Here is a 15,662-nt window from a genome sequence, read left to right on the forward strand (position 1 = left end):
GTGACTTCCAGATTCGCACTCCAATTCAACCCCTCACTCTCTTATGTCTGCTAGCCATCAGGAACTTACCTGACTGCTGAAATCCTTGCAGTGTCATGTGGGAGACCAATGAAATAAAAGCAAAATTGCATGGGAAGTGATAAAGTCTGTCCTAGAGAATCCACCTTTGGTACTGATATTCTGAGTTGCTCAGCCTCTCTCATACTAGTTCATTTTAAGGAACTGATTGATTTAAACGTGTAATTTAAAATAAATAAATATTTACAGGCTTACTTCTTAATTTTTTTTTTTTGAGGGCTGGGATATGTTATTGCCTATATGTGCATTTGAAGTACATGCATACGTGTGTGTTTTGCTGCACTACTCCACTTGCTAGAACCACTTTTAAATGGACCTCCTACCATCGTGTCAGTCGGACTTTCTTAGCACAGAAGGGAGCTGAACCATGCAGTTAACTTCATGGAGACCAGTCTGTCTGTTCAGAGCTCTGGCAGAGGGGTCCAAATTACCTACCAGCATCAGAGCCTGTCAAGTGATGCGTTGGGTGATTAAAAAGACCTGCGAAGCTCTAGTAGCTCCTTGCACCAGAACGGGGAGAGGGCTCTTCCCAGGCTCGCTTTTGAAACGAGGCACGCAGTTGTGCGGTCTCCAGCACTGGAGATGCTCGGTGGTGCTTTCCAGCCAACAGGAAGTGCTAGCAGTCTCTGATGGCTAATTTAAGCAGCTGCTTTTTAAAGACACAGTGTCAGTGGCATCCGTTCTGTGTATGCAAGCAGATGCTGATCTGGTGCCGTTGAAATGGCACGGTGTTTTAGGGTGGTGATGGGTGTCCCGCAGGGCTTTGAGTGTATGAGAGTGGCTTCCTTTTGCGTGAACTCACTTGGCTGGCGTGTGAACTAGGTGACCAGCAGTTTGCAGCTTAAGTGATGTTTCTGCCTCCTTTGCAGACCTGGGAAGGCTTCGGGATCATTGTCTGGGTCTCAAGGCACAGCCTGCTGGAGGCACTGGAAGTGGATTGGTTCCTGGTCATGCCCGGTGGAAGGAGGGGACCCAGCCGGCAGCAGCTAAGCCGTTCAGCTTTGCCTTCTCTCCAGACGCTGGTTGGCGGGAGCTGCGGAAACGGTACCGGTTTGAGAAACAGGTGAGGACAAAGGTAGGGTTATTGAGACACTTGTGGCTAGGATAGTGCTAAAAGCTAGGAGCCTTGATCCGCTGCGCGGGAGTGTGGCTTCGTGGTTAAAGTGAGAAACTGGGAGATGGGAACCTTGAGCCCTCTGCTGTGGCATTAGGCCCATCCAAGAGGGAACGTGCCCTGTGTGACAAACCTCTTCCAGCTTCTCTTTTCAACTCTGCTGTGGCACCTGCTTCCCTCTGCGGCCCCTCTCTTGACTTCATGCATTAAAATCAGCCCTGTGGGGAGGATTGTGGAAGTGGTCTCAGCCACCCTTCACCGCTCACCGTGGTCACAATGTCCGGGGTGGAAATCACATAGTGCTCAGTTTGTCTTTCCCTGCAGCAGTTCCCAGAGCAGTGAGTCTTAGCAGATGATTAGCCCTTGTCTCTCTCTCTCGCTTGCCTGCAGTGCCACAGGGAGTTAGTGTGATGTGTCGGAGCTCAGCTGTGAGCCCCCCTCTTACGTGATAGAAAGGCAGGGCAGGAGGATGCCTATATTCTGTTTTAGCCCTGCTGGCTGCAGATGAAACTAATTCTTGCAGTTGGCAAAGCTCATCTCCATCGTCCGGGGAAGTTGGGGGCTGAAAAAGGAACACACGGTGACATTTAGATCTCCGCATCTGGCATAAAGACTAAAAATGCCCAGTGTTACTTCCTTCCATACAGAAGTTCACAGACTAGAGAAGCTATTTGCTGCCCATTGAGGCCCTGATCTACTTGGTATAGGTTCATTCCTACAGAGTAGAGAGATCCAAGCCATTTAGCTTTGGCCTTTAAAGACTTCTCTGGCTGGGACAGATGGGTGAATGGCACAAGTCTTGGATTCTTGAGGAACAAGCAACTGTGTTGAGACCATGGAGTCAGTGCCCCAAGGTCCTGGGGGAGCATCGCTTATCCTGGTTTCAGTCAGACACAGCATAGTTTGTCTGAACTTCCTCCATCAGTTTAGTCTGCTGGAGCTTTTAGTTGTCCTAGCCCCCTCTGAAGGCTATGAAAGAAGGAAGTGTGAGAAGACTTGAGAGGTCAGCCTCTAGGAAGTGGCTGAATTCCTCCATTCCATTTTTAGTTACCTCTCTTAAAAAGGGAGGAACTGCGAGCAGAAGGATGATGGGTACTTTGCAATACTGGAGAAGGAGGCTGGGTGCTACTGTAATGTCCTAGCGATGGGTAGAAGGAGCCAACATAAGGTGCTCAGTCTGGCGCAGAGTCCTCAGTGATTTTTTGCTTGGAGTTGCTTCCTCACTCTGTACCTCTGTTCCTCCATCTGCAAGTTTACTGAAATATTGCTGGGCATGTCACAGCACCTCTGGCAGACCAATCTGTTGTCTAGAGAAAATGCTGGATAAGGGTTTTGTCTGAGCTAAGAAGAAGATAAAGCTCACTACCGGTCTTGTGCCAGAAATATGAATGCAAGACTGCTGCCATCTCTCCTCTAGCAATGCCCAGTCCCGGATTCACAACCACAAGCACTCCATGTCCTGGAAAATGGTAGAGATGACGTAGAATGTTTACTAAACGAGTGATATCTATATGCTTCAGGAATGGTAGTGCCATCAGCCTCTCCGCGCCTCCGATCACAGCGCTGATTACTCCAGAGCCTGTACGTCACTGCCGGATCCCTGAACTGCCATTGGATGGGAGCCTTCTCTTTGAATTCCTGTTCTTCATCTACCTACTGGTAGCCCTCTTCATTCAGTATATCAACATCTACAAGACTGTCTGGTGGTACCCATACAATCACCCTGCTTCCTGCACCTCACTGGTGAGTTCCCCAGCAAATGCTGTCGCTTGTGCTTTGTCATTACACAGCTTCTTTCCATGCTCCTTCAGTCCAGGAATCACCAAGCGTTTGACATTAAGGGGATGAAGGGGAGTTCACATGCACTCCCCCATCAGCCAAGGCCATGTCATCCCCCATTTTACAGGGGAGAAAATACATGGAAGGTGAGAGAGAGAAAGAGAGAGATGTGTCAGCAGGGCCCCTTCAGTGGAAATTTCTTGCAGATACTTGCATGGCCTAGCTAGCCCCTAGGATTTGAAATGGAGTTGAGACTCCAGGAACCTGCTGTGGGTGCCCCTTCCCAGTAGAAACAATAGAGCGTGAGAGAAGGGAGATGATGGAAGTTTTCATTAGGATCTCACAGCAGGTCAGCAGCAGAGGAGTTGGGGAGGGGGTCAAATCCTCAGCTTACGTAAACTTTCCAGTTTCCTCGGTTTCAGTCTTCTTCCTGGCCCAATAATCTGCACAACGTGGCAGTGACCTGTACCTGAGTCAGCAAACCCCATCTGAGTGAAGCTAGCCTCTGAAGTGGTCCTTCCATTTATATTGTGTCCTTGCTGCTTGAAAGCATGAGGTGGTTCCTTAGTTAACTATACCGACAGGTGGTGCTGGTGTTCCAGTTATCCAGCTATTAGTTTCAAGTTCAGCTATGCGATGCTGGACATAGCTTGCTTTCTTTGAAGAAAAATGCATTCTGTTTTAGGCTCCCTACCCAAAAGGATTTAATGGTCATTTGTTTGTTCCCATCAGAAGTCAAGCATTCTTTTTCACCCAAAATGTCCTTGAGAAGTCCCAGACAGCAGTATTCAGAGTCTGCTAACCGTTCTAGCCAGAACACATTTGATGGCTTCATTGAAAAATTGTAAGGGGTCCAAGAGCTGTATCTAACTTCTGCCGCTGGAGCCAACATTAACTTCTAATGCAGATCTATGGCCTGTGAAGATGACATTTCTCAGATCAACTTGATTATCAGGGAGTACTGGTCACTGCAGACCATTTCTGAGACCAAGAGCTAAAGTGAGCTGGTGTGCTCTGGACTCCATTTCAGCTGCTCTTGCTCTGGTTGCTCAGTGGCTTTTCCCAGGAGAACTTGCAAGCTGTTCTCCATAGTAGCATTCTGGTCCTAGATGTCCCTTTGACCCCAAAAATACCTGCCTGAAAGGTGGTTTTTTTTTTTGTTTTCAGTGGAAATCTCTCCATGGGAAGGAACCTCCATATGGGGAAGATCTTGATTCTGGAGACATTCCTGTGTTACCGAAGTTTATCCTTTTTCCCTCATCCCTAATAGAGAGATTTGGGGAATGCTTACACAAGGTCCTAATGTGCTCTCAGCAGCCAGCTTTCCAGTCCCACCCCAGCTGGGTGGTTTCAGAGTCCCTTCCCCTGGTGAAGACCTTTTCTCTTTCCTCCTTCAGAATTTTCACCTCATTGACTACCACCTGGCGGCGTTCATCACAGTGATGCTGGCACGGAGGCTGGTGTGGGCCCTCATCTCTGAGGTAACATTCCCACTGTTCCCTCTCCTGTAGTACTGATTGCAGAGCATGACCATCCATGGCCTGAGAAAGTTCTGCGACTTGGATAGCTGGAGGGTTTCTTCCCCCAGAACAAGTCTGGCTGTGAAGGACTAAGATTTTGGGGATGCCTTTCTGCCTTGGAGTTTCCTCCTTGAGCCCATTCATGTCCTGCAGTATTGAGTAGCTCTGTTGCCTCTGCAGCTAGACGGAGATGAAATTGTCCCACTTGCTTCTGTATCCTTGCAGGCGCGATACTGTACCTCGCTATCCTGTGCCAGAGAAGTGGCTGAGAGAATTGCAAGTCAGGTAGCAGAAAGGCAGATAGGGAGGTTAGCCAAGACTGGAAGAATGAACAGGAGGTTAGAGGGGAAAGATCAGGAGGAGGGTGTCTGAGTACGCTGAAGTGAAGTATGAATAGCTGGTAGAACTCCTTTTCCAGTCCTGGTTACTTAGTAACTCTAAGGCTCTGATCATGTCACCTCAGATTTTGAGACACAGAGAGTGTTTGTGAGAGCAGAACCAGGCCAAATACATGTTTGAGAAAGGTCATTTTGAGGAAAATGGAAGTTCTGTCCACTGAAATGGTTAATGCAACTCCAGGCTAAGCAACTAAGCAATAAGTTTAAAAATAAGTAAATAAAATAAAGGAATAGTTATGTCCTGTTGAATAGGTGAATGGAGAAGATGGGATCTCTGAAGTTCTCTTTTCATCTCTGATTCCTGCCATTTTCATTTATGTTCACATCCTCCGTAAAACCTCCCATAGACTGAAATTTCTGCATTGAAACGTTCCATGCAAGTTCTTGCACATACCATCTATTGGCTCTAACCCCTAAGAATCTTTTCATAGTTCAGTTGCCTTCTCCCCTCTGGAGATTGGAACAAGCTTTCTTGCTGTCCTTTTGAAGGTGGTGCCTCCTCACTAGACTGCAGCCTGTACATCCAGTAGAGATGAGTGGTGGAAATCTAGTTTTGGGATTGCCAAGGTGCACCATCTTCTCTTCCCTCAGCCGAGACCTGTGACATTCCAGTTCTTTAGGAAAACGAATGGTGAGACCTGATCCTTTTAAAGGAAAGAGCAAGAGGAAATGTGTTTCAGGCTATCCTGGACTATCATCAGAGCAATACAGGACTTTGCAGCTCTGATTTTTAAAAGGCCCTATTTTAGTCAGGCCCAACAACTTGTGCTTATTTCAAACTTTTGGACTCTACCAGTCATGAATAAAATCAAAGGCGTTCATCTTTGTAAGAGAGTCAGTCTCCTACTTCTGGGAGGAAGAGGGCAGCCATCCCTCTTACAGTGCCTCCTGGCACCCCTCTCCCGGCTCCTCCTCCACAGGCACCCCCTGTGCTCATGTTCTAGCACTAGTGTTGCAGGGCTACTGAATGTTTTTCCTCCATTTGCAGGCCTCTCAGGTGGGTGCGACATCAGTGATTCACTACATGGTGCGCCTGGTGCTGCTGACCCTCTGTGGATGGGTGCTCTGCTGGACTTTGGTCAACCTCTTCCGCAGCCATTCTGTTCTCAACCTTCTCTTCCTGGGCTACCCGTGAGTGACACCACCTTGTACCTTCAGGGCGGGGGGAGCATAGCCGCTTGGGGGTGGCATGAGCCACCATGGGAAGCAGAGCTGTTGGCTGTAATCTGCCCCCAAGACACATGCAGACAAAAGTCTCTTCATCTTATGATTAAAGAGGAAGTAGGAACGGCTGGGGATGATGCAAGGAGGTGGCACTGAGCTTATGAAACAAATCGTCTGGAGTATGCTGTCTGTGTGAGGGGCCTTTACTGTGACTGAAGACTGAGCCACTGGGATCGCTGGTTCCACAAATGGGATTTAAAGAAGCTCCTCTGCATAGCTGTCTCACAGGAGTTTTCTCCCCACTAAGAGGCTAGGGGAGAAGAGTTGGCCACTGCTAACTTCTGGAGTGGGTTTCTCCCCTAGCCTCTTAGTGGGGAGAAGAGTTGGCCACTGCTAACTTCTGGAGTGGGGGCTCCTATGTGCTGCCCCTCTCACAAGGGCCAACATCTGTTGAGAAGGTGCCCCCTGCTTCATGTTGGGATGGCTGTCATTTCAGCTGTGTTTTTCTTTCTTTCGCTGCAGGTTTGGTGTCTACGTTCCTCTGTGCTGCTTCCACCAGGACAGCAGAGCACAGCCCCTACCTGCAGACTGTGGTTACTTGGTACAGGACCAGATGGTGGATGATGGGACTTCAGCTGTCAGCAGCCTGGTCAAACCCAAAGATTTCCTCTCGCTTCTGTGGGAATCCCTGAGAGAACAGTTCAATAATCCTACGTCTATCCCCACCCACAGCTGCCCCCTCTCCCCAGATCTCATCCGCAATGAGGTGGAGTGCCTAAAAGCAGATTTCAACCGCAGGATCAAGGAAGTTCTCTTCAACTCTCTCTTCAGTGCCTACTATGTGGCATTCCTGCCACTGTGTTTTGTGAAGGTAGCTCTTGTCTGGCTCTCTCTGTGCCCCTGCCCGCCGTCTCCTTCTGAATGTTGTGTGAATTGCTGCCAGGCCAGATTCCTGGTTAATTCCCCTTTTCTCTGTCTCCCCTTTGGCAGCCCGGATAGCGGAGCATGGCTGCATCCGGAGTGCACTAGTACTGCTCCTGGTTGGCGGATAGGTATTGCCATAAATGTGATGCACCTCTAGTCCCATCACCCCACTTACTAACGCCCCTTCTCCCACCCCCTGTCCTAGGCAGATGGATAGCTGTGTTCTTCCTAGAAAAGGGAACCTGTTGTTACCTGTCTCAGATCCAACATCCTGGCTCTCGAGTGCTTGGATCAGAGGCTTTGGTGTTCAGCCTGTTAGAGAACAGACCCAACTAGGATGCTTGGCAAGCTAAATCCAGGAACCTCTTTTGTCAGTGTGGGGGTTGTATTTTTTAATGTGTCTTTTTCTCTAACTTGAACGAGCTCCAGTTGGTGTAGTGAAATGAGCAGGGCTCCACAATACATGTAGCAGTCTTGGTGCAATTGGTGCTCCTGGGGCAGTTCTGTGGCAAGCAAACCCCCCTTGTTACCTGCTGCTGGAGGAGGAGATGCACCAGCTGCAGCATCATCCCCCTGCCCTTTCTCCTTCAGGTCAAGGAGAAGGGAGTCTTGAGTGTTTCCTAAGCTGTAACCCTCTGAAAACACTGGTCCAAAAGCGCATGCCTGTAATGTGCGGTGTGGGTCTGCTGGATGCACACGCAGTACGTCCCTTGTCATTCCCTCCTCTGTTTTGTGACAGTGGTGCCAAGTTCTTGTCTGGTCTCTTTGCAGAGCACCCAGTACTACGACATGCGCTGGTCCTGTGAGCACCTCATCATGGTGTGGATCAACGCCTTTGTCATGCTCACCACTCAGCTGCTGCCTCCCAAGTACTGTGACCTGCTCCACAGATCAGCTGCCCACCTCGGCAAGTGGCAGAAACTAGAACATGGTTCCTACAGCAATGCTCCACAGCATATGTGAGTGTGGGGATAGGGAAGGGTTAGCATGCCCAGCAAGGGGCTGAGAAGACATTCTAGTAGATAGGGAGCATCGGCAATGCTTATCTACCAAGGAAGCTTCCCCATTCACCACAGTGCCAGGGCTCACAGGTGCCACTCTGCTGGTCTTCGTGTTCCCTAGGAATAGAAACATCTGCTCTAGAGAGCAGTCTGAGCTCCTGCGGTCACCGCTGGTTCCTTCCCGGAACAAATGCTGAGATCTTCTTGGCCACTGGAGAAGTACCTTGTGTAGGGGCAGAGGGTGGCCCCCTCCGATGCAGCGGGCTAGGTTCTTGCACTGGGAGACATTTGTTCACGTTACTCAGTCAGAGTCCATCTGGTGGGCTTGTGATCACCTCTCTGTGCTTTTCCAGTGGGAGCTGGGACATGTCCTTGTGGCAGAGGCTTTGGTATTTTTCAAGATGCAGTCCATTCCTGTGAACCCCCGTTCAGGGAGTTGGGAGCACAGATGCTAACGCTCTGGCATTCTTTCCCCACAGCTGGTCAGAAAACACAATATGGCCACAAGGAGTTCTGGTGCGACGTAGCCGATGCCTGTATAAAGCAGTTGGGCCTTACAACGTAGCAGTGCCTTCAGATGTCTCCCATGCCCGCTTTTATGCAAGTATCTCTTCTATTGCTTGACGTGTTACGACTGCGGGAGGGAGGAGAGGCTCAAACCTAGCTGCAGCAGAGTAGATTGTGTGGAACAGAGTTCAGTGCTGCGCAGGAGCCTGTTGCCGCTAAACAAAATACCTGTTCTCAGTAGAGGGGCTTTCCCATTGCAATATTGAAGTGATGTCTGGGCAAGATGGAAGCCACGGCTGCCTTGTCAGTGCTTTCTCATCATGGTGACACAACTCTCCCATCAGGCAGTGGCATATTCTTATAGAGGGTTCTAGTTAACATCTTCCAGGGAAATGGGGAAGTACGTCAGCTGGCCAATAGGTTATTTCACCCGTCCTCCCCTTCTCAAGCAAAATTACACTTTTGCATGCCTTGTTTTTTATGCTGCTTTCCCTAAGTGAAAGGGAAACCACCAGCCTGCAGTGGTTGGAGTACAAACACTTTTTCTGCCCAGCACAGTGGTTGCTAGCTCAGTGGTGCCTGACAGCATTATGCAGTGTTCAAGTTGGGAGGGGTATGTGCAACACATCATAGAAATCTGTCCTTTTTAACTGTTTCCCTGCAGTTCCTTTTTCACCGTCCATTACGGCTGCTCAACCTGCTGATTCTCATCGAAGGCAGCGTCGTCTGCTACCAGCTCTACTCACTGCTGCGCTCAGAGAAGTGGAACCATACCCTCTCCATGGCCCTCATCCTCTTCTGCAATTATTATGTCTTATTTAAGCTCCTCCGGGACCGGATAGTATTAGGCAGGGCATACTCCTACCCACTTAACAACTATGGACTCAAGGCACACTAGGCTGGCCAAACGTGTACCCCTTCTCTTTCCCTTCCCACAGGGCAGGGAAGGAACCTCAGAAAAAAAATATTTTCGTACAGTTCTATTTTTTTCTTGCGGCGTTTATAAATATTTAAGATATTTTATATTTTGTATACTATTGTTTTTGTGGGGCGGGAAGGGAACCAGTGGCAATTAAATGTCGCTTTATAAACAAGGTGTTATTTTATATATATAAAAAAGATCAATGTGTATATACTGTATATCTATACCCATACATATATCTATGTGAAGCAACAGGATTGTGTGTGTGGTCACTGTGTCCGCTTTGCTCACACAACCGCCTTGCTATTGCATACTGTGGGGACAGAACTGCTGTTAATTAGAAACTGGTCTGCAGTAGAACTTGGATAAGGTAACAGCCAGGGGAATAAAGGAATCACGGGGGCCTTTCACCAGGATGAGTAAAGCTTATCTTAGTAACCTCAGTACCAGGGAAGTCTTGCACTGGAAATGTGCACTGATGTGATACAGGTTTAGGGAAAGGGAGGAAGCAGCATGCGGAAAGACAAAATTACTGTCAGTCAGTAAAAGCTCTCAGTTCTTTCTTCTTCCCCCTGTTAGCAGGATACAAATATTATTTTAAAAAAATAGCAAACTCTTTACCCTTGGACTAGGTGATCTTAAAGGTCTTTTCCAACCTAAATGATTCACTTTAGCTCCCATCTGTCTTCCTAGTACCTTGAGTTCCCTCACTCTACCCAGAGAATGAGCTAAATACTGAAATTATAATTTCAGGGTAGTGTATCATTTAGGAAGCTATTTGAAATAAATAGCTTCATCTAGCAGGATGGTAACTGATCGATTATTTTAAACATCCATCTCTAATCATTTGAGTAACAGCATTAAATTAGGGAATATACAGCCATTTCCTTCAAGCAGTAATGTTCCTGGCAGAAATTTGTTCTTGTCAAACACTTACCAACAACTCCCTTATTGCTATATAATGCATTTCAGCAGTGTTTCACTCTAAGGTATGTTGGTAGTGTTTAATAACTTCTCATTAATAATAGAGGAAATACTTTGCTTTTAAACTGTTTTCATAAAGCTGAACTATACTAGAATCTAGTGAAAAAGTAGTTGTGGTAGCATCACATAGAAGAATTGACGATAAAAGACAGTATCAAACATATAATTAATTTCACTGTGGATGCTGGTGACAGCTGCTGGTAGGAGTTGATGCTTTAACTCAGGTAATTAAAGAGGAGACAGCAATGCAATGTTCTTCCATTCAGATGCCACCTGACAACTTCAGCCATTAGTAAAGTGCTGGCTCAGTTTAAAGAGCGGATACGTATGGGGAAAACACACCCTAAACTGTACAGAGTTTGGGAGAAACTGCAACTACTTTCTGTTCCTTCTTTCCTTCCAAGCTAAGTAAGAATACAGCATGCTTCTCTGCTCCTGTCTGTAGGACAGCTTCTCCAGCAGCCTGATCACAAGCCCAGGATACCTGATGAGGTAGGCAACAGGAGATGCCTCTGAGCATTAACCCCAAGCTACTCCAAAACGAACACAAATGCTTAGCTTTGGTTACTCCTAGGCCTCCTCTTATCTTTCATGTGGCCCTAGTGCTGCTGGCAGGACAGATACTTGGCAGTTTACAGTCTGGGGCCTTTCAATGAAACACAGTACTGTGGCTTAGAGCCATGTCATGCTTTATGTAGTATAGCCTCTTTAATCCATGTCTTAATTCTGCCTTGATTACTTCAGGAAGTACATTTGGGATAAGAGGGAGTTGGCTTCTTATCTAGAGCAAGATCTTTGTTGCACATGGCTTCGTGCAACACCTTTCTGGCACCCAGCTTCAACCCTTGCCAATAGCTCAGCAGTGTTTCCTACTTTCAGTACCACACAAATTTCACCTGTTTGTTTGTACTAGCTGGCTCAGCACCCCTTGAGCAGCATTTCACAGCATTACCAAATAGTTTCTTCCATTTGGACACCTAAATGATAGTAGGCTTATACTTAAGCAAGCGGGAGAAAAAAGGCTTTCCAAGGCTTAGCTTGGGAAATGGAGATGTGCAACAGAAAGGCAGAACCCTGAACCAGGGCTTTGGGTCACAGAGTTGATGAGGGTTCACGCTCTGCTTTTTTCTCCCCTTGCATGTAAGGCTGAAGATAGATAGGTAGGACTGCTCATGCAGCGGCTACATCCATACTCGGTGCAACAGCTAGACTGACCTTACGCTGTTTGCAGCGTAAGGGACAGCAGCATGGTGACACTTTCATAGCTATAGGCTTTCTATTTTGCTCTGAGGGACTATTTAAGGGGCCGCAACACCCACTACCTAATTGCAGGCATGTTAAGATCTTCCTCATTCCAAGGGAGCTAGGCATTATTTCTTAAGGGAAGCTGCCTCCCCCCCTCAAAACAGTACCTTTGTTATATCCTGGAGCAGGAGGAGTTGTGCGAGAAGATTTAAAGTCTAGGGATTGTACCTTTCCCGTGCTCAGTAGTATGAACTGCCCACATGCAGTCCTGTAGATGCAACTCTTCCATCTCTACACAGGACCCCTATGTGGAAAGAAGTTGCAGAAGATAGTTGCAGCTTCCCCTTTTGGCAAAAAGCGAGGAACTAGCTAGTACAGTTGGTCTCCCCAGTATAAACTGGACTATCCAATAACAAACAGGGAGCAGAAATTATGTCTGCTCAGCATCAGTGCCTGCTTAGATCAGTGTTCCTCACGATTCCTCAAATGGGCTTGCTACTAAGCCTTATTCAGATGAACATTGAAAACACGTCCACTCTAATACTTGGTCAGGTCAGACTAGGAAAAGACAGACTTATTTCCCATCTTGGTCACTCCGTCATGAGAGGATGTTGTAATAAATGGATGGTTTTTTGGTCTGGTAACGAAACTGCTCTAGCTTCAAGCCAATCCTCAGAAGAACAGCTTCATCCCACCATTTTGCCATGACCTGGAAGATGAGAGAGGCAGAGAAAGGAGGAAAAAAGAAAAAAAGTAGCAGCATTATCACATACAGATGCTCTTGAAAGCCCTGCAAAACATAACTAAATCTTTTCACCCCCAACAGCACCAAAAGGACACATGCTTTTCCCTTTTACCCCAGTAAGTATAGCATCACTGCATGTGGGATAAAGGCAGCTGTGTGACTTTTAATTACAAGACATGGACCCTTCATTTAAATGAGACCCATTTCAAGAGGGAGAAGAGCAAGGAAGGACTTAAAGAAGTTACAGAACTGAGAAATAAGGAAAAGAGAGGAAAGAATAGTGACAAATAGTGGGTACTGATGCAAGTAGACAGAGAGACAGAGAAATCTATCTCCCAGATACCTGAAGAGTTCCTCTGCCATTCAGGACTGAGTTACTCTGAGGCAAGTCTCTTCACCCACAAGTTAAAATTTTATTACCAGTATCTGCCAACTCCTCAAGTGTGCTGTGTGGAACAGCAGGAACCTGGTTATAGTGGTTCAGGACAAAGCCAGCTAAGGACTCTGTGACCCAGCATTCACGAAGAGCCAGTGCTCACCTGGAAGCTGATAGGAAGCCCAGCAGTGGAATATCCAATGGGGACCACAAGGCCTGGAATCCCAGTGAAGTTACCAAGCTGCATGAACCTGGGGGAAAAGCTGTCATCAGCGTTCCTGCCTTGGGACGGCAGCAAAGCCATCCTTTTTTGGGAGAGGCAGCTAGGATCGATCTCTCCTGCTTTACAGCCTGAGCTCTTTCAGTTAGTGCAGCTATTCTCCATCTGTTCCCAAACTTTTGCTTCCGTAGTGCAAGCAGCACTCGTCTTACCTCATGGACCGGACTGTGAAGGACAAATTGCTGCTGCCAGTCAAGAGGTCAGATTCATAGATTCTTGGGGCAGTGGAAGCAACAGCTGTGGAAGAATCACAGAATGATTGAGATTGAAAGGGACCTCAGGAGGTCATCTTGTCTAACCTTCTGTCTCAAAGACAGTCAGCTAGAGCAGGTTGCCCAGGACCATGTCCGAATGGCTTTTGAATATCCCCAGTGATGGAGATTCCACAGCCTCTCTGGGCAACCTGATCCAGTACTTAAAGAGCAAAGGAAGAGTCAGGCAGTGGGCAATCTTCAAGAAACAGCTCAGTTCATTAAAGCCACATGTTTGATATACATTGGTGATGCAAACTCACACCCCTGGAATGCAATCAAGTCACTGGGATTTATGAGTTAAGCGGTAAGTTTCTATTTAAAGCAAAAACATCTGCATTCATAAGTAGATGTCCAGTCCATCCTGTGTAAACGTGCTGGCTCTGCAGCTCCTGTCTCAAGTACCGAGGAGTTTCTCACTGCCATGGATATAGGCAGTAAGTCTAGAAATACACAGCAAATCTAGAAATACACAGTAGTCTTTCTAACCAGGCTGCACTATCTTCTAAAGGCTTGAGGCACAGCGAAGTCTTTGCACAAAAGTCATGCTCTTAAAATTCGGGAGGGAAAGTTAATGGAGTAACTGTTCTTAAAATGCACCACACAGCTGTCAGGGACCAGCTCTTTGGCCAAGGCTGCCAATACCTGGTGTAAGGATACAGTTCACAGTGGTGAAGATCTCTCGCAAAAATCTCATGCTCCGAGTTCTCTGTCGATTTGCCTGCAAGCAGAGAGACTACTGTCTGACCGGGCCCTCTTGGTTCATGAGGCTCATGTTTGATGATGACAGACTCTGCCCATCAGAGCCTATGCCTTCGCAAAAGACAACACCATTCCTGTAGTTTGGAATCAACATGCAGGACACCAATCCACATGGCATGTCCTCTGTGGTGCCCCACCATTCAGCATGCTTTCACAGCAGAGGGCAATACAGCTGGGCGGTATCTTTCCACATGTACGGGGAGGTTAAGAGAATCCTCTATGCCACTTTCACAATTTCACTAGGTGCCTCCCTTCAGCCTTCACCACAGTATGTTCCTTACCGTAATATAATCCAGAGCTGTGAACTGGGAAGCCAAGGCCAGGCTAGCCCGAGTGTCCAAATTCTGAAAGAGAAAACATCAATCAAGGCTCTGCTTGCAAGAAACTGAATGTGAAAGCCCTGGAGCTCTCTTCCAGGTCTGCTCTCCTGTATCAGTAGTCATCCAACAGGTCATAGAAAAAGCAGGACAGCCTCAGGTTTCTCACTGACGTGACGCTTGTTCTTATCAGCCAGGACAACTACTGCCACTGATCCAAGCTGCTGCTACTTACCATTTCCTGGAAATGTTTATTGAAGTCAGGTTGCAGGAAGTCCCTCATCTCACTGAGAATGCAGATTACATGTGCTACTCGCACTTCCTCCATCTCTGGAAGAGACACTTCAACCACGCTGGCTCCCAAACTTTGCAGATGCTCCACAGCTGAGTACAGAACAGGTAAAGCACAGACAGCATCCTTGAGTTCACCAAACTTCATAGAAGGGCTGTGAATGCCCACCCCCTTGAGAAGTTAGAGACCCCATAGGCCATTACAAGGCAAGCATCTTCAGTGCATCACCTGGCATGCAGACAGCTGCAGCTGCTGCTCGCAGGTAAAAGCCTTCAGCCTAACTAGATCTCAATATTCCAACAGGGCAGGGGTAGGGGCTTGCAGACAGGTTCCTAACTTACCCACTACATTTCGGGCAAGTTCATCTCCCCCCTCTAGCCCCTCAGTTAACCCAAAGAGTAAAGGTGGACTGACAATGCTTCCCTGAGCACTTGACATGACCGGTATTCTATCAGTGTGAAGCGATTGTTTAGCGTCATGACATTCCCATTCAAAGCCTCTTCTGAACCATAATGGTACAGGAACCTGGGGGATACTCAAGAGACCAGGTCAACAGTACAGATTCACTAAATCCTGATACACTTTAGCAAGGCTGAACACCAAGATTTTGGGAAAAGTGCATCTTCTGCAGCCTAAAAAGAATCCTCTTCTTTCTTTGACCCCAACTTCTTCATAAATACCTAAGCTTGCTGTTGTGGTTTAACCCGGCAGGCAGCTAAACACCACACAGCCATTCGCTCACTCCCCCACCTCCCCAGTGGGATGGGGGAGAGAATCAGGAAAAAAAAAAAAAGGTAGTAAAATTCATGGGTTACGATAAAGACAGTTAATTTAATAGGACAGAAAAGGAAGGGAAAATAATAATAATGATAAAAGAATATACAAAGCAAGTGAAGCACAATGCAATTGCTCACCACACGCCAACTGATGCCCAGCCAGTTCCCGAGCAGCGGTCACCACCCCCCAGTTTATGTACTGAGCATGATGTCATATGGTATGGAAT

The 15,662-nt window shown here is 47.4% G+C and overlaps 2 protein-coding genes across 2 annotated transcripts in view; one reads left to right on the forward strand and one right to left on the reverse strand.

The window, feature by feature from the left end:
• The first annotated feature begins 933 nt into the window (after positions 1-933).
• TMEM39A (transmembrane protein 39A) lies at positions 934-11,559 on the forward strand. The gene is made up of 8 exons (XM_009274496.2): positions 934-1,141; positions 2,713-2,935; positions 4,369-4,452; positions 5,878-6,020; positions 6,576-6,924; positions 7,749-7,936; positions 8,458-8,578; positions 9,150-11,559. Exons 1-8 carry the CDS (start codon positions 1,029-1,031, stop codon positions 9,381-9,383), a joined length of 1,455 nt encoding a protein of 484 aa, XP_009272771.1. The 5' UTR covers positions 934-1,028; the 3' UTR covers positions 9,384-11,559.
• Positions 11,560-11,656: 97 nt separating this feature from the next.
• LOC103895133 (fatty acid amide hydrolase) overlaps positions 11,657-15,662 on the reverse strand; it is a 15,048-nt gene continuing 11,042 nt past the window's right edge. The window contains exons 13-18 of the mRNA XM_019470838.1: positions 14,603-14,751; positions 14,332-14,394; positions 13,934-14,009; positions 13,190-13,274; positions 12,921-13,008; positions 11,657-12,345 (exon numbers count right to left, since the gene is read on the reverse strand). Of these exons, the coding sequence (XP_019326383.1) occupies positions 12,235-12,345; positions 12,921-13,008; positions 13,190-13,274; positions 13,934-14,009; positions 14,332-14,394; positions 14,603-14,751 (572 nt within the window). The 3' untranslated portion in view covers positions 11,657-12,234. The remainder of the gene's footprint in view (positions 12,346-12,920; positions 13,009-13,189; positions 13,275-13,933; positions 14,010-14,331; positions 14,395-14,602; positions 14,752-15,662) is intronic.

The sequence above is a fragment of the Aptenodytes forsteri genome, unplaced genomic scaffold (genome assembly GCF_000699145.1).
Source record: "Aptenodytes forsteri isolate BGI_AS27 unplaced genomic scaffold, ASM69914v1 Scaffold379, whole genome shotgun sequence".
NCBI classification, from domain to species: Eukaryota; Metazoa; Chordata; class Aves; order Sphenisciformes; family Spheniscidae; genus Aptenodytes; species Aptenodytes forsteri.